The sequence below is a fragment of the Ranitomeya variabilis genome, chromosome 6, assembly GCF_051348905.1.
Source record: "Ranitomeya variabilis isolate aRanVar5 chromosome 6, aRanVar5.hap1, whole genome shotgun sequence".
Lineage (NCBI taxonomy): Eukaryota > Metazoa > Chordata > Amphibia > Anura > Dendrobatidae > Ranitomeya > Ranitomeya variabilis.
The window spans coordinates 469,566,048-469,589,912 of record NC_135237.1 but is presented as its reverse complement, the minus strand read 5'-3'; the positions used below and the strand labels follow the sequence as shown (position 1 = coordinate 469,589,912).

The window sequence follows — 23,865 nt, the reverse complement described above, 5'->3', positions numbered from 1 at the left end:
AAGCCTTTCTGTGCATGTTCCTGCTGCTAGACAACTCCCAGCTAAGTTGGACTTAGTCCTTGTTTGTTTTTGCATTTTGTTCCAGTTCACAGCTGTAGTTTCGTTTCTGTATCTGGAAAGCTCTTGTGATCTGAAATTGCCACTCTGATGTTATGAGTTAATACTAGAGTCTTAAAGTAATTTCAGGATGGTATTTTGATAGGGTTTTCAGCTGACCATGAAAGTGCCCTTTCTGTCTTCCTGCTATCTAGTAAGCGGACCTCAATTTTGCTAAACCTATTTTCATACTACGTTTGTCATTTCATCTAAAATCACCGCCAATATTTGTGGGGGCCTCTGTCTGCCTTTCGGGGAAATTTCTCTAGAGGTGAGCCAGGACTATATTTTCCTCTGCCAGGATTAGTTAGTCCTCCGGCCGGCGCTGGGCGTCTAGGGATAAAACGCAGGCTACGCTACCCGGCTACTGTTAGTTGTGCGGCAGGTTTTGTTCATGGTCAGTTTAGTTTCCATCCTTCCAAGAGCTAGTTCGTATGTTTGCTGGGCTATGTTCTCTTGCCATTGAGAACCATAACACACTACCTCCTCATCCCGCCCTCTTTCTGTTGGAGTCCCTCAAGGCTTTGTCCTAGGGCCCTATTTTTTTCATCTATACCCTTGGCCTAGGACAACTCATAAAATCCCATGGCTTCCAGTGCCTCCTGTATGTGGATGACACTCAGATCTACCTCTCTGGCCCAGATGCCACCTCTGCTGTCCAGAATCCCGGAGTGTCTGTCAGCCATATCCTCCTTCTTCACCTCTCGCTTCCTAAAACTCAATGTAGACAAAACCGAACTCATCATCTTTCCTCCATCTCGTGTATCCCCCCTACCTGATCTATCTATTATGGTAAATGGCATCACGCTCTCTTCCTCACTTGAAATCCGCTTCCTCATGGTAACTCTCGACTCTGCCCTGTCCTTCAAACCGTACGTCCAAATTCTTGCCACATCCTGTTGCCTCCTACTCAAAAATATTGCCAGAATCCGTCCCTTCCTCAGCCCACAATCGACCAAAACTCTTGTGCATGCCCTCATCATCTCCCGCCTCGATTACTGCAGCACCCTCCTCTGTGGCCTCCCTGCTAACTCTCTTGCACTGCTCCAGTCTGTCCTCAACTCTGCTGACTGGCTAAAGGTACCTTCACACGAAACGATATCGCTAGCGATCCGTGACGTTGCAGCGTCCTGGCTAGCGATATCGTTTCGTTTGACACGCAGCAGCGATCAGGATCCTGCTGTGATGTCGCTGGTCGCTGAATAAAGTCCAGAACTTTATTTGGTCGTCCGATCGCCGTGTATCGTTGTGTTTGAAAGCAAAAGCAACGATACCAGCGATATTTTACACTGGTAACCAGGGTAAACATCGGGTTGCTAAGCGCAGGGCCGCGCTTAGTAACCCGATGTTTACCCTGGTTACCAGCGTAAAAGTAAAAAAACCAAACAGTACATACTTACATGCGCGTCCCCCAGCGTCTGCTTACACTTACTGAGCACCGGCCCTAAAGTGAAAGTGAAAGCACAGCGGTGACGTCACCGCTCTGCTGTTAGGGCCGGAGCTCAGTCAGTGTCAGGAAGCAGACGCTGGGGGACGTGCAGGTGAGCATGTACTGTTTGTTTTTTTTACTTTTACGCTGGTAACCAGGGTAAACATCGGGTTACTAAGCGCGGCCCTGCCCTGGGACCTCGGCATGGTTGGTCGCTGGAGAGCTGTCTGTGTGACAGCTCCCCAGCGATCAAACAGCGACGCTGCAGCGATCAGCATCGTTGTCGCTATCGCTGCAGCGTCGCTTCGTGTGAAGGTACCTTTATCCATCTCTCTCCTTGCTACTCCCCTGCTTCTCCCCTCTGCAAATCCCTCCACTGTCTCCCAATTCCCCAACAAATCCAGTTCAAACTACTAACACTGATCTATAAAGCCATCCACAACCTGTCCCCTCCCTATATCTCTGAACTAATCTCCCAATATCTTCCCTCACGTAATCTTCGATCCTCCCAAGACCTCCTACTCTCCTCCACACTTATTCGTTTCTCACAAAACCACCTCAAAGATTTCTCCTGAATATCCCTCCATCCTGTGGAATTCCATGCCTCAACACATCTGATTATCCACCACCCTCAGATCCTTCAGACGGAACCTGAAAACCCATCTCTTCAGGAAAGCCTACAGCCTGCAATAACCATTCCTCCGCCTCACCACCACCCGAGCTGCAGCCTTACCACCAACCGAGCTGTCGCCTCCTCACCACCACCCGAGCTGCCGCCTCACCATCACCACCAGGGCTGCCGCACCCCCGACTTTCTGTCTCTTCCCCATTATCCCATAGAATGTAAGTCCGCAAGGACAGGGTCCTCTCCCCTCTGTACCAGTCTGTCATTGTAAATTTGTTTACCGTAAACGATATCTATAACTCTGTACGTAACTCCTTTCACATGTACAGCACCATGGAATTAAGGGTGCTATATAAATAAATAATAATAATGTGCCCACTTGGGAGTTGCATACATAGCAGTTTATGTGCACATTTGGGAGTTGCACACATAGTAATTTAAGTGCACAATTGGGAGTTGCATACATAGCAGTTTATGTGCACACTTGGGAGTTGCACACAGTAGTTTAGGTGCACAATTGGGAGTTACATACATAGCAGTTGCCTGACTAATCTACATATCTCCTCGCTATTTCCCAGCCTCTCCCCTATGCCAAGCCCTTCACTGGCTTCCCATTGCCCAGAGACTCCAGTTCAAAACCCATACAATGACATACAGAGCCATCCACAATCTGTCTCCTCCATACATCTGTGACATGGTCTCCTTGTACTTACCTGCACGCAACCTTTGTTCCTCTCAAGATCTCCTTCTCTGCTCCCCTCTCATCTCCTCTTCCCACAACCACATCCAAGACTTCGCTCGTGCTTCCCCCATACTCTGGAACTCTCTACCACAACACATCAGACTCTCGCCTACCATAGAAACCTTCAAAAGGAACCTGAAGACTCACCTCTTCCGACAAGCCTACAGCCTGCAGTGATCCTCAACCTATTGAACCGCCACACAACCAGCTCTCCAAGTGTATCCTCACCTATCCCCTGTGAGCCCTCGCGGGCAGGGTCCTCCCTCCTTGTATACCTGTATGCCTTGCTTTTTGCTCATGTTTATTGTATTTGTCTATATTTGCCCCCTTTTCACATGTAAAGCGCCATGGAATAAATGACACTATAAAAATGCATAATAATAATAGCAGTTTATTTGCAGAATTGGGAGTTGCGCACATAGTAGTCTAAGGGTATGTGCCCACAATGTGGATTTCTGTGTGGATTTTTCTGCTCAGTTTTTGAAAAATCCGCAGGTAAAACACACTGCATTTTACCTGCGGATTACCTGCGGATTTACCGCAATTTCCAGTGTTTTTTGTGTGGATTTCACCTGCAGATTCCTATTGAGGAACAGGCGTATAACGCTGCAGAATTTGCACAAAGAATTGACCTTGTGTGGAAAATAAACTGCAGCGTTTCTGCGCGGTATTTTCTGCAGCATGTGCACTGCGGATTTTGTTTTCCATAGGTTTACATGTACTGTACGACGCATGGAAAACTGCTGCGAATCCGCAGTGGCCAATCCACAACGTGCATACTATGAGCACACACAGTAGTTCATGTGCACATTTGGGAGTTGCACACATAGTAGTTCATGCGCACATTTTGGAAGTGCGTGCGTGCGTGCGTGTGTAAGCAGTGCTCTTAGCATAATTCACAAATGAGAGGGGAACATAATTTTTTTACTTACAGACATAGAGAAAGTAAGAATCATTTTGCATTTCCCGTCTTGATCACCCTGTCCCCGTCATTAATAATGTGCACAGGAGATCCATGACCCTAGTGGTGAGGGCTGTGGGGCCCCTGTGTCTGCGCCAGTGGACGGTCACTTGATGTTGCTGAGCGCACTGGAGAACACTGGAGACATTTCATTCAAGTTTTTTTGTCAATGGAGACTTGTGACTTTCGCTTCCACTCCAGGTGTCACTGACGTCACCCACGAGGCGATAAATATCTGGGCCGATAATTGGACGGGAGATGCCTTGTTGTGAGCGCAGGACTCTGCCCATTGCTCCGAGGAGCCATTATTTATTCAGTAGAGGAGCAGCACGCAATAGTTGTCAAGAGAGCGTCAGCTTATTAGGCAAGAGCTGCGTGACCGCGGCAGAGGCTCCGAGCTATAAATCCCGCACCCAGGCTCCTTGTGGTAAGGACAACACCCAGCTATGTCCTCCTGAGGAAGAGACGAGCGGGGACCCAGCGGCAGAGGACCCAGCGGCAGAGGACGCAGCGGCAGAGGACCCAGCGGCAGAGGACGCAGCGGCAGAGGACCCAGCGGCAGAGGACCCAGCGGCAGAGGACACACCGAGCTCCGAGCTTCCTTCCATGCTGTGATCCTGCCCGGCCACAGGACCCTCAGTGAGCGAGTAAGTTCAGCTCTGTGCACCCATCACATCTCCTTCACTAATGTCTGACAAAGTACCGCAGCTGCAGGCAGGTCTGATAGCTGGTACACAGCCTTAATAATTAATAGTACTCATAATAATCTTTATTTCTTCAGATATGTACATCATCCTTAATGTCTTCACTTTCTGCATTGCTCAGTGCTATCATGTGTCATTTACAGTCACCCTGCTACTTCGATAGGATCAGGTCTCCACAACCTCTGAAGTTTTATATTACTAAGTGCTATCTAGTATTGTTTCTCTCATATGATCAGCTATCTCATCATCACCTCTTATATATTTATTTTCTCCATTATTAAGTGGTATCATTTTTGCTTTACCTCTCATGTGTTCATTTTTCCATTACAGTGTGATATAACTTTTGATTATGTACCTCACATATAATCAGATACCAGGACATTACCCCTAATATAGTTTTTTCCTTTAATAAGTGGTGTAATATTTGATTTACATTTTTACCTCTCATTTATATGATCACAAATATCAACTTTACCCACAAATCTATTCTTTTTATCCATTACTCAGTGGTATAATTTGGCTTTACATTCGCTTTAGCTCCTCACTTATGATTATGACTGTCCCTCTCGCATTTTCCCACTTTTTACCTGCTTCCCAGCTGACACTTCTGGGATTAGTCTTCATTACTCCAATAATCTGACGATTTAGTGATAAGTAATCTGCAGGTAATATGTGTCCTGATCGTTCACCTGCTGGATATTACACATGAAGGTTTAGAACTATCGGGAATAGTTATGGGGACAGGACTTATCTCGTTCAGTTAGTGACCTGATATAGTATTGGTAATGTCACGACATGCTGTGACAATGGTGGCATAGATGCGATATAGATGTTTGACAGGAGAAACAGTATGGAGCTTTTTTTCTGCTGTGATCTTAAAGATGAAGGCTTAGTGTCCTGATAGAGATATCGGGATATGGTTATGGAGAGAAGACTTATGTTGTGTCTAAAAGTTAAACTGCAGGGCAGTGAGTGACTTATTGTGTTGGACAGTGGTGACATAGATGCAATATAGATAGAAAATAAATACTTAGTTTGGAGCTATTTCACTGCTGTGATATTACAGATGAAAGCTTAGTGTCATGAAGGAGTATCGGGATATAGTTATGGAGAGAAGACTTACGGCTGTGTACAGAAGTTAGACATCAGTGCAGTTAGTGACATATCATGCTGGTAGTGTCACGACATGCTGTGACAGTGGTGACAAACATGCAGGAGAATCCCTTAGTCCCAGCTGTGACGGTGTGAAGCCATTGCTGATGGTTGGGTGTTTCAGCACCTTGGACAGCTGACTCCTTGGCATCTCCTTCCCTCTCCCTGCTGTCTTCTCACTTTCTTACCGGTTCCTTCCTCCTCTTATTTCAGGTCTCCCCTGCAAATCTTTTCCGTTGCAGATTCGGTTTTCGGAGTAACATGAAGTTCCAGGTCTGGGTGTGTATGGGGGTCCTCCTGGTCGCCCTCCTTCCCTGCCAGGAGTGCAGAGCCTTCAGCAAACCTCCAGCCTCTTCTGCAGGGTCTCCCCTGTCTGAATACCAGCCCTTTTTACTTCGTATGGGAGAAGAATATTTCATCCGCCTTGGGAACCTCCACAAATATCCCCCAAATTCTTTACTAGGAGCAATCCGCCTCCCTGATGCCTCCTCCAGTGACTTTGTCAGGGCTTTGCAGCCCCAGCAGTGGGGTGGGCAGCAGCAGGGGCTGAGAGCTGGCATCCTGGAGGGAGCAAATTCCCAGTACAGCACTCAGGAGGAACCTACAGAAAGGGGCAGAAGATCCGAAGAGCCTCCTATATCCTTGGATCTCACTTTCCATCTGCTTCGGGAGGTCCTGGAAATGGCCAGAGCTGAGCAGATAGCCCAGCAAGCTCACAGTAACAGGAAACTGATGGACATTATTGGGAAGTAACCCACTGTCACCTACCAAAGAGTTTCCTGCATCTAGCACAAACTATACAGTATGATGTACCATGTGCTGCCCTGATACCATGTGTTTATTTTTCTATAGCTTCAGACGTAGAGGATGCACTCCACTCCATAACCCCTTGGGTGCCTGTGGGGCCAGCACGACAAAGCAATGCTCTGCTGCTAGTCCCCAGGTGAGAGCCTAGATCTGTTTATCAGCATGCACCGGGCAACAGATGTAATTTGTAATTTATTTTTATTTGGGGGGGGGGGAGGGGGTTAACTTTTGTAAGATATGAAAATCCTTAGGAAAAAGCAGATTGGGGATAGGCTGTACAATCGGAACTAGCGAAATCTACTGGACCTGTTGGGTTTCCTATGGGAAGCGAAAGAAAAATAACAAAATAAATAATTTGCTGTAATTTATTTTGCATCAAAAGTTTATTGTATACATTTCCATAATAAAAAACATCTTTCCAGAACTGGCACAACATTGGTGTGTAAACATAATGTTTAATATCTATATTTTTAATAAAATCTGCAAAGCTTGATCTGTCCATTTTACTTTATTGGGGGATATGTATGGAAGTAGACAGAGAGGTGGTCCTGACTTGGGGTTTTGGAGCAAATGATAAATACTGTGACTAGAATATGGCACTAAGTCTAATAAAAAAGGAATGAGATGGTAAAACAAGAGAATTTTGGTGGTGACCAGAAATAAAAACAATGACACAAAATCCCAGAGAAATGAGAGTATCTTGCATAGTGACCCTACGATATCTGTAAATGTTCCGTCAGGAGGAAACAGGTTGTCAGGATCAGACAATAGTCATGTTTTCCAAACCTTGTATTTTAATGTTGATCACATTTGCAGATTTCCAATTAATGCTTTGTGATCTATAATAACACATGGAGCAGAGTGTTTCTTATCTGTGTGTTTTCTATGACTATATCATGGTAACCACTCATTTTTAACTCATTATACCATAAAATAAACCACAATCACTAAGGGTTTCTGTGCTTCTTGGAAGTTAACCCCTTCAGGTACCAGCACGCTTCAATGTAGTGTTAGTTATTTCAAGTAGTGAAAAGAAGAATTCATGTGGGTAAGACAGCACTTTATACACACTGGCACAGACATATACACACACTACTCTGCTGATATAAAGGGGGGCACAAAGCAGAATGGATGGAATTATCAAAGTAGTGTTTGGACCCCGATGTCAGTTTCTATTGTATAATGATTCATTTTATGGAAAGTAATTGATATTGGGAAGCCTGGTATGTCATCAGTGTGACGGATTGGGGTAGAAGTAGATATAGGTAGGGACAATTAAATGTGATTACTAATAACCATTGACTGTAGGGGATCCCCTGACTTTGCTCTTAGGTGAGTATTAATACTGTGCTGGTATCCCACAATCAGACACTTATTCAGGTAATGTATTAAGCCAGGAAAAAGAGAAAACATGACGTGAAGTGTCTGTGCTGCCGGACTGATTAGATTCTGTCGTCCCTTGAGCATCTTCTTGGACTAATGTCTCAGACCCAGTCTGCAAGAGAAATAGGTTTATATGAGAAAAAACGACGGTGACATTTCAATGAAGACTTCTGCGTATCAGACCATGGTCTTCAGCCAAAATACCAAAACTGGGCTGGAGGTTTTAGTGGAATTATCAGATCTGAATTTCTTCTATAATAATGATGCTGGAGAAAGGAATAAATGACTGAAAATGTTTTATTAAAGGGATATAAAATAGTGCTCATTTTATAGATGCAGTTACGTTTCGGGTGCAGAGTTATGGGGGCGTGAGATGCTCCAATGCATTCTGAAGATCCTTTTAGGAATACACAATAATTATTTTTCAACACTGGCAGTTCTACCTCATAAAATGAAATCTGTAAGATACATGAAATAATATAATGATCTATGTCTACTGGATGATGTAGAGAGGCCGTCCAGTTGCTGCCCAAGATTTACTCAATACTGCCATTGTTTCCATATCTTGCACTGATGAGGCTAGAACCCTCCCAAATATCTCATTAGAAGGGGAAATGATGAAAGTGGCAGACACAGGCTGAAAAGGGCCCCTGTGAACAGTATATTGGCCCCTTATAGTCCAATAGTTCTGTCTATGATAGAAGCTGCTTGCTGTTTTGGAGGTGGAAGTGGGACCTCTTGGCACAGGTTGCACCAATGGTTTATCCACCCCTAAAAATCCAATAGTTTCCCATGGAAACAGTTTGGCAGCCAGTGGCATAAATTGTGATGCCACAACCCTCCCTGTGCCAGATAAAAACATTTTGCACACACAAAGTACACAGAATTGTTCTCAGCTGAATTTAGCTAAGATATAAGAAACAGGCGTTTGTAAGAAGCCGCTGCCAGATACCTCTGTCAGGAATAAAAGGATCAGGCGGGGTGAAATCTTACATGCTTCTTTACTCAAATATCTGTCAAAAATGATAGTATGCTATCCATACATATAAGCTCATTGACCAGTCTTATCGAAATCGCCACGTTCAGCCAATGTTCATCTTATGTGTATCAATATAGATACAGTGGGGCAAAAAAGTATTTAGTCAGTCAGCAATAGTGCAAGTTCCACCACTTAAAAAGATGAGAGGCGTCTGTAATTTACATCATAGGTAGACCTCAACTATGGGAGACAAACTGAGAAAAAAAAATCCAGAAAATCACATTGTCTGTTTTTTTTATCATTTTATTTGCATATTATGGTGGAAAATAAGTATTTGGTCAGAAACAAAATTTCATCTCAATACTTTGTAATATATCCTTTGTTGGCAATGACAGAGGTCAAACGTTTTCTGTAAGTCTTCACAAGGTTGCCACACACTGTTGTTGGTATGTTGGCCCATTCCTCCATGCAGATCTCCTCTAGAGCAGTGATGTTTTTGGCTTTTCGCTTGGCAACACGGACTTTCAACTCCCTCCAAAGGTTTTCTATAGGGTTGAGATCTGGAGACTGGCTAGGCCACTCCAGGACCTTGAAATGCTTCTTACGAAGCCACTCCTTCGTTGCCCTGGTGGTGTGCTTTGGATCATTGTCATGTTGAAAGACCCAGCCACGTTTCATCTTCAATGCCTTTGCTGATGGAAGGAGGTTTGCACTCAAAATCTCACGATACATGGCCCCATTCATTCTTTCATGTACCCGGATCAATCGTCCTGGCCCCTTTGCAGAGAAACAGCCCCAAAGCATGATGTTTCCACCACCATGCTTTACAGTAGGTATGGTGTTTGATGGATGCAACTCAGTATTCTTTTTCCTCCAAACACGACAAGTTGTGTTTCTACCAAACAGTTCCAGTTTGGTTTCATCAGACCATAGGACATTCTCCCAAAACTCCTCTGGATCATCCAAATGCTCTCTAGCAAACTTCAGACGGGCCCGGACATGTACTGGCTTAAGCAGTGGGACACGTCTGGCACTGCAGGATCTGAGTCCATGGTGGTGTAGTGTGTTACTTATGGTAGGCCTTGTTACATTGGTCCCAGCTCTCTGCAGTTCATTCACTAGGTCCCCCCGCGTGGTTCTGGGATTTTTGCTCACCGTTCTTGTGATCATTCTGACCCCACGGGGTGGGATTTTGCGTGGAGCCCCAGATCGAGGGAGATTATCAGTGGTCTTGAATGTCTTCCATTTTCTAATTATTGCTCCCACTGTTGATTTCTTCACTCCAAGCTGGTTGGCTATTGCAGATTCAGTCTTCCCAGCCTGGTGCAGGGCTACAATTTTGTTTCTGGCGTCCTTTGACAGCTTTGGTCTTCACCATAGTGGAGTTTGGAGTCAGACTGTTTGAGGGTGTGCACAGGTGTCTTTTTATACTGATAACAAGTTTAAACAGGTGCCATTACTACAGGTAATGAGTGGAGGAAAGAGGAGACTCTTAAAGAAGAAGTTACAGGTCTGTGAGAGCCAGAAATCTTGATTGTTTGTTTCTGACCAAATACTTATTTTCCACCATAATATGCAAATAAAATGATAAAAAAACAGACAATGTGATTTTCTGGATTTTTTTTTCTCAGTTTGTCTCCCATAGTTGAGGTCTACCTATGATGTAAATTACAGACGCCTCTCATCTTTTTAAGTGGTGGAACTTGCACTATTGCTGACTGACTAAATACTTTTTTGCCCCACTGTATATAATATTGGAAATGTATATGTGATAAAAAGAATCAAGAGGTGTGGATGTAGTATTCTAATATAAAGGGGTTGTAAAGGACTGTTTTATTTTTTTTTAACTGTGGGCCTAAAAACGAACAGGCAGGAAGTTGCTACCAGTTTCAACTACCTGCCTGGTCTACTCGGCGCTGGCTCAGATCGGTCACCAAAGATACTGCTGGTGATTTAGCTACTTTGCGTCAACAGAGCAACTCTCCTCTTCCGGGATGCTCTATCGATGTGGTGTGACTGCAGACGTCATGGTGATTGACAGGCAGCGGGAAGACGGCTGTCAATCAGCATGACGTCAGACGTCATGCCCCATCGACAGAGCATCTTGGCAGAGAAGCAGCTGCTGTGACTGCGTGATGTCAGCAGGAGCGCTCTGTAACCATTCTGTGCCAGCATAGATCAGCATCAGGCATGACAGGCAGGTATTTAACATTTACCTGCTGGTTAGTTCATAGACCCATAGTTAAATATTAAAATAGTCCTGGTCAACCCCCTTTAAAGGGCAGCATAAATCAGAGCATGACTGTATGTTTTTCTCTCAAATACTCTGATATTTTATAGAAAATATACTTTGATGATCTGCTCTGAGATCCTAGGGAGAGACGAGACTGGTCCTGCATCGGCGCTGGCTGGCTTTTTCCAGCACCGCTCAAGGTAATTGATAAGGCTCTCCCTATGTGCACACATAGGAGTAAACTATCAATTAAGTAGAGCGATGAATCCAGCCAGCGTCATCGTCAGACTAGTCTAGCCTCTGTCTATGATCCCCAGTTCTTTAAATTATACTGTTTCTGAAAACATGGAGCGTTTCAGAAGAAATATATACCTGGCTGCCATCGTGCATTGGGCAGCATAGTTTAGGCAGCAAAAATCAGCTGACAGGTTCCCTTTAACATCTTGATACGGTCCACTTTTATAGGTACAAGTAAAATATACTGTGCAGACATACAATAGGCCCATGGCTATCTTCTAAATTGCATTTATGAACATTTAAAAAAAAAAAAGGATCACATAAGTTCTTTACAGTTTTACATACGGTACTTTATATCACACATCGCAGCACTTACCATTGCCATTGTAAGCATTTTAATAAAATGATCCATAATTTACCATGTTTCCACTGCATCACAAAAGTAACAGCAGGTTCTACAACCATGATAGCTCCAATTGTATTAATAATCAAAACCAAATTAATTCAAAATCAAAGATGAAGTAATAAGTATGAAATGAAAAGCAAGGTGATTAATAAAGCCTCAACAATTTACTGCCGGTGATAGAAAACCATACAATGTTACTGCTCACTATATGTACATACTGTATATCCTAAAGATCAGGACACAAAGTATTATCATAATTTCACTCTTCAAGTTGATCTTCATGTAGTGAACATTATCCAGGCTTATTAAAAAAAATAATAAGAAAAGAAAAACAAGGTACAGCAATATGGAGATGGGGAATCAGCCCACTGCTTCATAGTAAATGAGTTAAGCTGCTTTAAATAAATCCTCTTTTATTACTTTCCTTTGGATAGTGATTGATTTCGTGCAATTTTTTTATTTTTCCCATAATCTTGTCTTTTTTGGTTACTTTGTATAGTTCTGACTGCACTGAGTTAATTGATAATACAAAGAGGGGGATTTGAAATATTTTAAAGCGTCATATACCCAGTGTCTATTAAGCTGCAGGTTAATAGTGTTACGATACTGTTCGGCTGCCTTACTAAAAACTTTATTCCTCTGGGAGCCGGCAGCTTTCAGTCATAGAGTCGAGCCTGGCATGGCTACAGTCACAGCTCATGGTATTCTGTAGTGTAAACACATCTTGTCACTTTGATTGACAGTTCGCTCTGCAAAAGATGTGATGCAGAGCGAACTGTCAATCAAAGTACCAGTGTGTGCTTACAGCCGCCGCTCACAATGCTGTGTGCTGAGTGATGACTGTGGTCCTGCCAGAGAAGGTTCTATGACTGAAAGCTTCCGGCTCCCGGGAGGAATAAAGTCTATTTTCTCCCAGTATCCACACTTTCAATAAGGTGGTCAAACAGCATTATATGGTTACCAGCGTTTAGGAACATGACAGTTCCCATTTAGTGTAAATTTTAGGATCCTCTCATTCTGTGGTTCTTGAAGATCCAAGTAGCCAAACCACAAGTGGTCTACAAAATGTCTAATTTAAGAGAACCGAAGATTATTTGACTTCTAAAATATGTTTTTAAAAATGTGACACAAAATGCCTACAGTGCTACAACAATGTTACACCAATGAGAATACCTGTCCTTCCGCAGGGAACGGGCCTATTCTACATTACATGTCCTCTCAATGACCCCCAAGTACATCATCTAACAATGCTGATACAGATGTTTCAGTAATAGTATAATCTCCAGGTTTTATTGTCCACAGAATGTTCTTCATCCAATTTCCACATAATTGATGTCACTGAGATGATATATTCTGTGTACTGGAGATGGAGTCCAAAAGCAGCATTTAAAATAAGCCTTACAGGAAATACTCTGCTTATCATGTTAGTGGTTAATTGCCTTTCCTATAGTATAACTGAATCTGCCTTGTCCCCGACCATAGCGCTAGCATAGGCAGTTGTAGGAGTATGGATAGATTCATCTAACCTGGGGTGGTTATGTCATTAGTTATTGTCTTTCCAGGTTTCTCCTTTGATGACATTTTAAAGTTCCCATGAAAGCAAACATCAGTATGTGAATTTCACCAGGGGAGATATTTACTGGGAACCATTTGTGGATGATTTCAATTCCATACCATTACTTACTAAAGGTCATTTTGGACTTTTGTGCCTGTTTTATATAAAGATGCAATTATTGACAAAGTTTAATAACTAAGCAAAATAGTGAATTTAGGCAGCAGATTTAGTCATTTCAGCAATTATTTACACCTCTACATATATATTATATTACATTATTATATTACATTATACTGCGTAGAATACCATCTTGTCACTTTTTTACATGATGTATGTTAGTGTTAGGCTATGTGCACACGTTGCGGATTTTGCTGCGGATCCGCAGTGGTTTTGACGCTGCGGATCCGCAGCAGTTTTCCATGCGGGGTACAGTACAATGTTAACCTATGGAAAACAAAATCCGCAGTGCACATGCTGTGGAAAATTCCACGCGGAAACGCTGCGGAAAAAAAGAAGTAGCATGTCATTTCTTTCTGCGGATTTCGCAGCGGTTTTCAACCTGCACCAATAGGAAAGTGCAGTTGAAAGCCCACAGAGGAATCCGCAGAATAAACCGCATGAAAATCCGCAGTGAAAACCGCAGTGGTTTTGGACTGCGGATTTTCCAAATCCGCTGCGGAAAAATCCGCAGCAAAATCCGCAACGTGTGCACATACCCTTACTTCTGCCACTACAGATGCAGTTCTAAGCTTTATTTAAGCTTTTCAATTTTTAATTCCACATATATAAAGAGCAACTGCGCCCTATCGTAATCAATTCCCATTATACAAAGGCACACAAACCAAAGTCATTCTTAGGCATTGAATGGGTGTATCCTGTGTCAGGCTAAGGCCCCCTTAACACGTCCGTATAATACTTGCACCGGTACCGGTGTCTTCATTTTTTTTTTATCTGTGTGCCATCCATTTTTTTCAGTAAGAAAAATTAATTCCAAAGCTTCTCCTATACTTTGCAGTGTTAAACACGTTTCGCAAACAGACGGCACATGGATGACACACGGATATCATCCATGTTTTCCGTGAAAAAACAGATGCCACACGTACCTGACTCGGACATATGAAGGAGGCCTAAGGCTAAGTTTACATTTCGAGTAATTATCAGTTAGAAACAGATCCAGCAGCAATCGCTTGACAAAAAAGTTGGGCAGACCCTACTCTTTTGTCTGTTTGAAAAAAACGTGATTTCCAGTGGACACTTTTTTTTAACATTGAAGTCTTTGGAAAATGTATCTGCTAAATAGCCATCCATTTTTCTCCCATTTGGAAAGGATCTGGTTTTTGCTTACTGGATCAGTTTCAAATAGATGATCACTTGAAAGTTCACATGTCCAGTAGTATATGTGAACTATTCATTTTTCCTCCAGTAAACAAAAAATTGATTTTTTCAAGTGGGATAGGTTTTCCATAGACTTCAATGCGAAAATAAACAGATTCAGTTTTAAATCAGTTTTTTTCAGGCTGACAAAAAAAAAGTTGTCTACATAACTTTTTTGTCAACAAATTGCTGCTGGAAATGTTCTAAGTGATGATTACTTGACATGTGAAGGTAGTCTAAGGGTACCGTCACACAGTACCATTTACATCGCTACGACGGCACGATTCGTGACGTCGCAGCGTCGTATGAGTATCGCTCCAGCGTCGTAGACTGCGGTCACACGTTGCAATCACGGCGCTGGAGCGATGCTGAAGTCCCCGGGTAACCAGGGTAAACATCGGGTTACTAAGCGCAGGGCCGCGCTTAGTAACCCGATGTTTACCGTGGTTACCAGCGTAAAAGTAAAAAAAACCAAACTGTACATACTCACCATCTGATGCCCGTCAGGTCCCTTGCCGTCTGCTTCCTGCTCTCACTGAGATCCGGCCGTACAGTGAGAGCAGAGCGCAGCGGCGACGTCACCGCTGTGATCTGCTCTCACTTTCCGGCCGGCAGACAGTAAGAGCGGAAAGCAGACGGCAAGGGACCTGACGGGCATCAGATGGTGAGTATGTACGGTTTGTTTTTTTTTACTTTTACGCTGGTAACCACGGTAAACATCGGGTTACTAAGCGCGGCCCTGCGCTTAGTAACCCGATGTTTACCCTGGTTACCAGCGAATGCATCGCTGGATCGCTGTCACACACAACGATCCAGCGATGACAGCGGGAGATCCAACGACGAAAGAAAGTTTCAAACGATGTGCTACGACGTACGATTCTCAGCTGGGTGCCTGATCGCAGTAGCGTGTCAGACACTGCAAGATCGTAACGATATCGCTACAACGTCACGAATCGTGCCGTCGTAGCGATAAAAATGCCACTGTGTGACGGTACCCTAAGGCTACATCTGAGTAATCCGGTTGCCCTTATCCACAGTAGACTCATGACGACCTAGGCAAATAGAATATGCGCATTTTGGCATTGGACAACAGTACAATACTTATAATGGCTATGTCTGACAAAAGGATAAACTAAGATAAGAATTGGACTCTAATTTTGCTTTGTTTTGGGTCACCCTCTCTTTTGGTAAAGCCTGTTACACATTACTATCAAATACTATAAAACGTTTCTAATAAACAGGCGGTATAGTTATTAGACTACTTTGAGCAATCATCAATTTTTTCTCCTATTGATTGTGGAAATATGCTGTATTTTGAGAGCTACATACACTAGCAAACATTATGTAGTAGGTGTAATAATAATAATATTAGCAAATACCTCCAATTAGAAATGTAGAATAGTTTTTCTGATTCGCTATGTCTCTTTCCTTAAGTGCAGGCATTGTTAGCTAGTTGCTAGTGGCCATAACCATGGATACCTAAGGTCCTGGAATGCCTGCACATAAGGAAAGAGACACAGTGAATCCGAAAAAGTATCCTTTATTTCTAATTGGAGGTATTTGCTAATTACTATTTTTACACTTACAACACGTAAGATCTTGGAGATGGGAATACTTTTTTAAGGAAAAATGCATTAAATGAATATAATTTTAAAAATTTCCAGTTAAGAAGGTTTGCTTTAGTAGAAAGGATTCCCGAATCAGGACTTTCACCATCGCTAGCCAGAATATAGAGCAGCTACAATGAGCTTCTCTCGCCCTCTGAGGCCTCGCTATTAGCATTTATTACATGGACAACCTACTACGTAACTAAGTGTATGATGCATCGGGTCCCCTGTGGTAACGCTGCGGGGATAGTCCAAAGCCGACAACCTCTTTAACCTTCATTAATTCAGCATACATCATTTTTATTACTAAACAATCTATAATGTATTTGTCTTCTACATTAGTTACATTAGAGACATAAAAGATAAATGCTAATCTTGTTAGTCAGCCTCTACTATACAGTGCCTGTATTGTGTCCAGCGATAATAAGAGTCAGGTCTGTAATAACTTAAAAGTAATTTTTCTGCTTTCACTGTATTGATATATATCCATTATGAAGAATTATCATCATTTATAGACCCTTATTGATGCCAATTTCCTTTACTCTGATTCCCTGAAAGTCCAAAATGCTTCTTTTTTTTTTTTTAAACGTAACATTGCGCTCAGTCAGCAAAATCATAGGCTACTTTAGCTAAGCCTAAATAATTGGGTTTGTGTTAACAAGTCCTTGTGGGCAACGGGTCTTTAGGAATGGTGATCAATCACTACTAAAGTAACCTGAAAACTAGGTTTTAAATGAACAGTTTGGACATCAGTGAGACAGATGAATTTGCCTGTGCTTCATATTAATATGCATCCTGCTGATCAAGTCACTTTATTACAGAAGTGATTTTATAAATTGACTTACAATTGGACATAATAAAACTATAAAATAGATAGTAAAAAGCAAATAAAAACAAGTGAATGCAACGATTATAATACTTTATGCATTTATTCATAGAACAGGGAGATTCTGAAAATCTTGTTTAAAGGGCTGTTTCGTGAATGCCAGGAGCCATGGCACTGCAATTGGAGGAATAGCACAATTCCAGGAGGCCAATGTATATATACATACATATATATGTATCTATATATATAAACGATAAAAGGAGGCAGCACTCCAACATTTCACATGCGGATTCCTATTATGGAGCAGGTGTAAACCGCTGACATGCTGCGGAATAAACAACATTACGTCTCCGTGCGTTTTTTTCCACAGCATGTGCACTGCGGATTTTGTTTTCCATAAGTTTACATGGTACTGTAAACTCAGGGAAAACTGCTGCGGATCCTTAGCAAAATCCACAACGTGTGCACATACCCTTAAGCAAGTTGAAGATTAAATGATCTCTAAAAGGCCTAAAGTTAAAGCTGACACATTTCCTTTGTATTTTAGAAAAATCTATATATATTTCCATCTTTTACATTTTAAAAATTACAAAAATTAAAATGGGCTGATGCAAAAGTTTAGGCACCCTTGGAGATTTGTGCGCTCAGATAACTTTGACCAAGATTTCAGACCCTATGTAGCCTGTTAGGATTATGGCTTGTTCACTATCATTTTTAGGAAAGGCCAGGTGATAAAAATGTCTCAGTTTTAAAAACCAAGCCTCCTCTAACCTTGCGCAAAAAACAGCAGTCATGGATTCTTCTAATCAGCTGCCTAGCACTGCAAAAATGATAATGGTGGAGGGCCACAGAGCAGGAAAAGGCTATAAGATGATAGCAAAGCATTTCTAAATTACCCTTTCCTCAGTTCGAAATGTAATTAAGGAATGACAGTTAACAGAAACAGTGATGTCAAAATAAGGTCTGTAAGACCAAGCAAAGTTTCAGTGAGAGCTGCTTGCAAGATTGCTGGAGAGGCAAGTATGAATCCACACTTGACTGCAAAAGACCTTCAGAAAAATTTAGCAGACTCTGGAGTTTTGGTACATTATTCAACGGTTAAGAGATATAGCTGCACAAATATGGCCTTCATGGAAATCTTCATCAGAAGAAAACCTCTCCTGAGTTCTCACCATTAAATTCAGCTTTAGAAATATGCAAACAAACATCGAAACAAGCCCGATCCATTTTGGAAACATGTCCTGTGGACCGATGAGGATAAAATAGAACTCTTTGGCCACAATGATCAAAGGTATACAGTATGTGGGAAAAAAAGAAGCACAAAATTTCAGGAAAAGAACATCTCACAAACCATTAAGCATGGGGTGGATTAATCATGCTTTGGGGTTATGTTGCAGCCATTTCCATGGGGAACAGAGTGAAGAATTGATTCAATTACATTTCTCCAAATTCTTGATGCAAACATAACACCATCTGTTTGAAAACTGAAGCTGGAAAGAGTATGGCTTCTACAAATGGATAATGATCCTAAACACACGTCAAAATCCACAATAGACTATCTCGAAAGGTGCAAGCTGAAGGTTTTACAATGGCTCTCACGGTCCCCTGATCTGAACATCATTCAAAATCTGTGGCTAGACCTCAAAATATCAGTGCATGCAAGACGACCCAGGAATCCTACTGAACTGGAAGAATTTTCCAAGGAAGAATGAATGAATGAAAATCTCTCAGACAAGAATTGAAAGATTCTTGTCTGGCTGAAAAAAGCATTTACAAGCTGTGATACTTTTCAAAGGGGGTTCTACAAGGTACTAGCCATGCAGGATGCCCAAACTTGTGCATCTGCCTATTTTTCTTTTTTTAATTTTTAAAATGTAAGAAAAGAAATATATACATATTTTTGCCTAAAATACAAAGGAAATGTGTCATCTTAACTAGAGATGAGCCATCTCCCTAGTGTTCGGGTTCGGTTCGGTTCGTCGAACAGGGACGTGTTCGACGAACTGTTCGTCGAACCCCAATGAAACCAATGGCAGGCAAACACAAACACATACAAACACATGGAAAACACATAGAAAACACCTTAAAAGGTGTCTAAAAGCTGACAAACTGCTCAGAAGACACAACAAACACATGGAAAAGTCACAACTACATATAGTCATGTGAAAAGAAAAGAGGTGGAGGAGTAAAAAGAGGAGGAGACACAGATATAGGCATGTCATGCCCTTCTGCCCTTCTAAAATCAAGAAAGGCTGGAGTAAAAATCTAAACTCTACCAAAACCCAGACGTCTTGACAAAAAAAAGAAAAAAGAAATATCTTTAGGTAGAATGGCGGCGGGTCCATTCAGAACACTTTCCTTAGAAGACATAGTGGTACCCCCATTGGGAGTTGTGCCAAAAAATGAACCCAATACATTCAGACTAATCCACCATTTGTCATATCCAAGGGGCAGGTCAGTAAACAACAACATCGACGCAGAACCAAGTACAGTACTATGTACTGTACCTCCTTTGATGGGGCAATCAGGCTGGTCAAGAAGTTGGTAAGGGGCACCCTAATGGCCAAAACAGACAATGAGGGGGCGTTCCGGTTACTACCTGTGCCTCCGAATAGTGTCCTCCCATTGGGCTGCTTCTGTGAAGGAGCATACTACATAGATCGCTGTTTGCCCATGGGGTGCTCCATATCCTGCACACTATTTGAGGCATTTAATTGCTTCCTCGAATGTGTCGTCATGGACGTTTGTAAGGTGGCACATATTATCCATTACCTCGACGACTTCTTATGCCTGGGCCCAAAAGATTCGCCACAGTGTGAAAACACGTGGTAGTCCACCTGTGAGAAGGAGAGAGCTGGAGGGAGAGTGGACACCCCAGAGCCGAGGGGTTAGATTGAGAAAGAAAGAAGACGGTGTAGCTTGCTTCATGGGTGGGGTACTCTGCTGAGTAGCAGAAATTGCTACTAGGCCCAAAAGGATTTCCTGGGCCAGATGCCGTTACAAAATAGTAGTTAGGTAAACAGGCTGTGTAGCTTGCTTCATGGGTGGGGTACGCTGCTTAGTTGCACTAAATTCTACTAGGCCCAAAAGGATTTCCTGGGCTAGATGCCGTTACAAAATAGTAGTTCGGTAAACAGGCGGTGTAGCTTGCTTCATGGGTGGGGTACGCTGCTGAGTAGCATTAAATTCTACTAGGCCCAAAAGGATTTCCTGGGCTAGATGCGGTTACAAAATAGTAGTTAGGTAAACAGGTGGTATAGCTTGCTTCATGGGTGAAGTATGCTGCTGAGCAGCACCAAATTCTACTAGGCCCAAAACGATTTCCTGGGCCAGATGCCATTAAAAGTAGTACTTAGGTAAACAGGCGGTGTAGCTTGCTTCATGGGTGGGGTACTGTGCTGAGTAGCCCAAAATGCTATTAGGTACAAAATGATTTCCTGGGCTAGATGCAGTTAAAAATTAGTAATTAGATCAACAGGCGGTGTAGCTTGCTTCATGGGTGGGGTACGCTGCTGAGTAGCACTAAATTCTACTAGGCCCAAAAGGATTTCCTGGGCTAGATGCCGTTACAAAATAGTAGTTAGGTAAACAGGTGGTGTAGCTTGCTTCATGGGTGAAGTACGCTGCTGAGTAGCACCAAATTCTACTAGGCCCAAAAGGATTTCCTGGGCCAGATGCCGTTAAAAATAGTACTTAGGTAAACAGGCGGTGTAGCTTGCTTCATGGGTGGGGTACGCTGCTGAGTAGCACTAAATTCTACTAGGCCCAAAAGGATTTCCCGGGCTAGATGCCGTTACAAAATAGTAGTTAGGTAAACAGGCGGTGTAGCTTGCTTCATGGGTGAAGTACGCTGCTGAGTAGCACCAAATTCCACTAGGCCACTGGGCCAGATGCCGTTAAAAATAGTACTTAGGTAAACAGGCGGTGGGTGGCTGGGCTATTCTGCTGACTAGCAGACACTGAAGCTTTGGAGCAGACCTCTGAATCCCAGGCCATAGTATGAGTAAACAACTCTGCAGAGGACCCCACCCACCTGGAATTGACAATGGCAATGTCATGTAAAACTCAGCAATGGGACTAAATAAAAGAGTCTCCATTTTTTCAAAAAATTCGGCCACAGACACCACTTAAGTGGCATCAATTTCGCCAGAGTCTTTTAAAACGGTTGGTGAGGTGATTTTCAAAAATCATCAAGCTTTTAGTCTCCCCAAGATGACACAGGGGTAGAAAAGTCCTTGCGGATCCCGGATTTGTTCATCTTGATGAACGTTAGTCTGTCTACATTGTCACTGGACAGCCGCGTGCGCTTATCTGTCAGCACACCACCAGCAGCGCTGAACACACGTTCAGAGAGAACGCTGGCTGTGGGGCACGACAAGATCTCCAAGGCGTGAGTGGCAAGCTCAGGCCATTTTTCAAGATTGGAAGCCCAAAATGAGCAAGGGTCCAGTTCCACAGTCATGGCATCGATGTTAACTTGGAGATACTCTTGTACCATCCTCTCTGGGCGTTGGCTGTGCGTCAGACTTCTTCTCTCCTGTGGCCTTGCAAAGGATGGTCTAAAAAAAATCTTGAAACGATTGGAAAAAATAGCTGTTACCACCAGATACGATGTTACTGTTACGGTTAGAGTGATGACTCGATAGTCCCACGGTTGGCAAGTTAGAACTCAGAAATTGACTATGTGCACCACTGGTGTTTTGTGGAAAAGCAGATGTTAGATTCTGTAACAGTCTCTGCTGATACTCCTGCATGCGTGAATCCCTTTCCATGGCAGGAATTATTTCACCAAATTTGCTTTTGTACCAGGGATCTAGGAGTGTGGCAACCCAGTAGTCGGCATTACTTCGGATTCTGACAATCCGAGGGTCATGTTGCAGGAAGGGCAGCAAGAAGGCACTCATGTGTCTTGCACATCCAGGAGGACCAAGTCCTTGTTGTCTTGGTGGTGGCGAGGTGAGAATCATGCTTCCTTCGTCTGTCCTCTCCCCCCAACCTCGCACAACAGAAATTTGATCAAGGTCTTCCTCATCTGATGAGTCTTCCATGCCCAGCGCCAGTTCGTCCTCCACTTCTTCCTCACCTCCTGCACCTTCCTCAACAGTTTGGCTGCTACCATGCGCCCTCGGTAATCCCTCTCCCCCAGCCTCCAATGCCAGCCGCCTTGGTGCTGCCGACCTTGGAGATATGATCCCTTCCACATACGACTCCTCCTGTTCCTCTGTCATGAATCCCCAATGGCTAGGGATAGCACAGGATAAGCAAAGTATAATAAAAATCGGATGAGCTCTAGGGTGATGGAACCTGGGCTGACCGCTGCCCTACGCCTGACAAACGCAACTAGAGATAGCCAGGGAGCGTGCCTACGTTGGTTCTAGACGCCACGCACCAGCCTAAGAGCTAACTAGTACTGCAGAGAAAACAAAGACCTCACTTGCCTCCAGAGGAATGAACCCCAAAGATATAGTTGCCCCCCACATGTATTGACGGTGAAATGAGAGGAAGGCACACACATAGAGATGATGTATATAGCTTTAGCAAATAGAGGCCCGCTGAAAACTAGAAAGCAGAATGACACAAAAGGGGACTGAGCGGTCAGCAAAAAACCCTAATAAAAAAAAAACCATCCTGAGATTACAAGAACCCATGTGCCAACTCATGGCACATGGGGAGAACCTCAGTCCACTAGAGCAACCAGCTAACAAAGAGACATTCTAAGCAAGCTGGACAAAAAACCAAACAACTGAAAATCAGCACTTAGCTTATCCTGAAAGATCTGGGAGCAGGTAGGCAGGAACCAAACAGAGCACATCTGAACACATTGATAGCCGGCAAGGGAAATGACAGAGAGGCCAGGTAAAATAGGAAACACCCAGCCTCTGATGGACAGATGGAAACCAAAGGCCGCAACCCACCAAAGTCACCCAGTACCAGCAGTAACCACCAGAGGGAGCCCGCAAACAGAATCCACAACAGTACCCCCCCCCTTGAGGAGGGGTCACCGAACCCTCACGAGAACCCCCAGGGCGATCAGGGTGAGCTCTATGGAAGGCGCGGACCAAATCAGTCGCATGAACATCGGAGGCGACCACCCAGGAATTGTCCTCCTGACCATAACCCTTCCACTTAACCAAATACTGGAGTTTGCGTCTGGAAACACGAGAATCCAAGATCTTTTCAACAACATACTCCAATTCTCCCTCCACCAGCACCGGAGCAGGAGGCTCGACCGAAGGAACAACAGGCACCTCATACCTCCGCAACAACGACCGATGGAACACATTATGAATAGCGAACGATGCTGGGAGATCCAAACGGAAAGATACAGGGTTAAGAATCTCCGAGATCCTATAAGGACCGATGAACCGAGGCTTGAACTTAGGAGAAGAGACCTTCATAGGGACAAAACGAGAAGACAACCACACCAAGTCCCCAACAAGAACTCGGGGACCCACGCGGCGACGGCGATTAGCAAACTGCTGAGTCTTCTCCTGAGATAACTTCAAATTGTCCACCACCTGATTCCAAATGTGATGTAGCCTGTCCACCACCACGTCCACTCCAGGACAATCCGAAGACTCCACCTGACCAGAGGAAAAACGAGGATGAAACCCCGAATTACAAAAAAAAAGGAGAGACCAACGTGGCCGAACTAGCCCGATTATTAAGAGCAAATTCGGCCAGTGGCAAAAAAGCAACCCAGTCATCCTGATCAGCAGAAACAAAACACCTCAAATAAGTTTCCAAGG

The 23,865-nt window shown here is 43.4% G+C and overlaps 2 protein-coding genes across 5 annotated transcripts in view; one reads left to right on the top strand and one right to left on the bottom strand.

Moving 5' to 3' along the window:
- Nucleotides 1-4,121: 4,121 nt before the first annotated feature.
- On the top strand, nucleotides 4,122-7,009 carry CRH (corticotropin releasing hormone). 2 transcript variants are annotated; one of them, XM_077270604.1, is made up of 2 exons: nucleotides 4,122-4,500; nucleotides 5,952-7,009. In XM_077270604.1, exon 2 carries the CDS (start codon nucleotides 5,971-5,973, stop codon nucleotides 6,460-6,462), a length of 492 nt encoding a protein of 163 aa, XP_077126719.1. In that variant the 5' UTR covers nucleotides 4,122-4,500; nucleotides 5,952-5,970; the 3' UTR covers nucleotides 6,463-7,009. The 2 variants fall into 2 exon arrangements, with proteins under 2 accessions (XP_077126719.1, XP_077126718.1); XM_077270603.1 differs by having other exon boundaries at nucleotides 4,124-4,500; nucleotides 5,923-7,009.
- The window catches only part of TRIM55 (tripartite motif containing 55), a 273,771-nt gene continuing 256,630 nt past the window's right edge, over nucleotides 6,725-23,865 (bottom strand). For all 3 annotated transcript variants that reach the window (XM_077270601.1, XM_077270600.1, XM_077270602.1), the window contains one exon: nucleotides 6,725-8,011. In XM_077270601.1, the coding sequence (XP_077126716.1) occupies nucleotides 8,001-8,011 (11 nt within the window). In that variant the 3' untranslated portion in view covers nucleotides 6,725-8,000. The remainder of the gene's footprint in view (nucleotides 8,012-23,865) is intronic.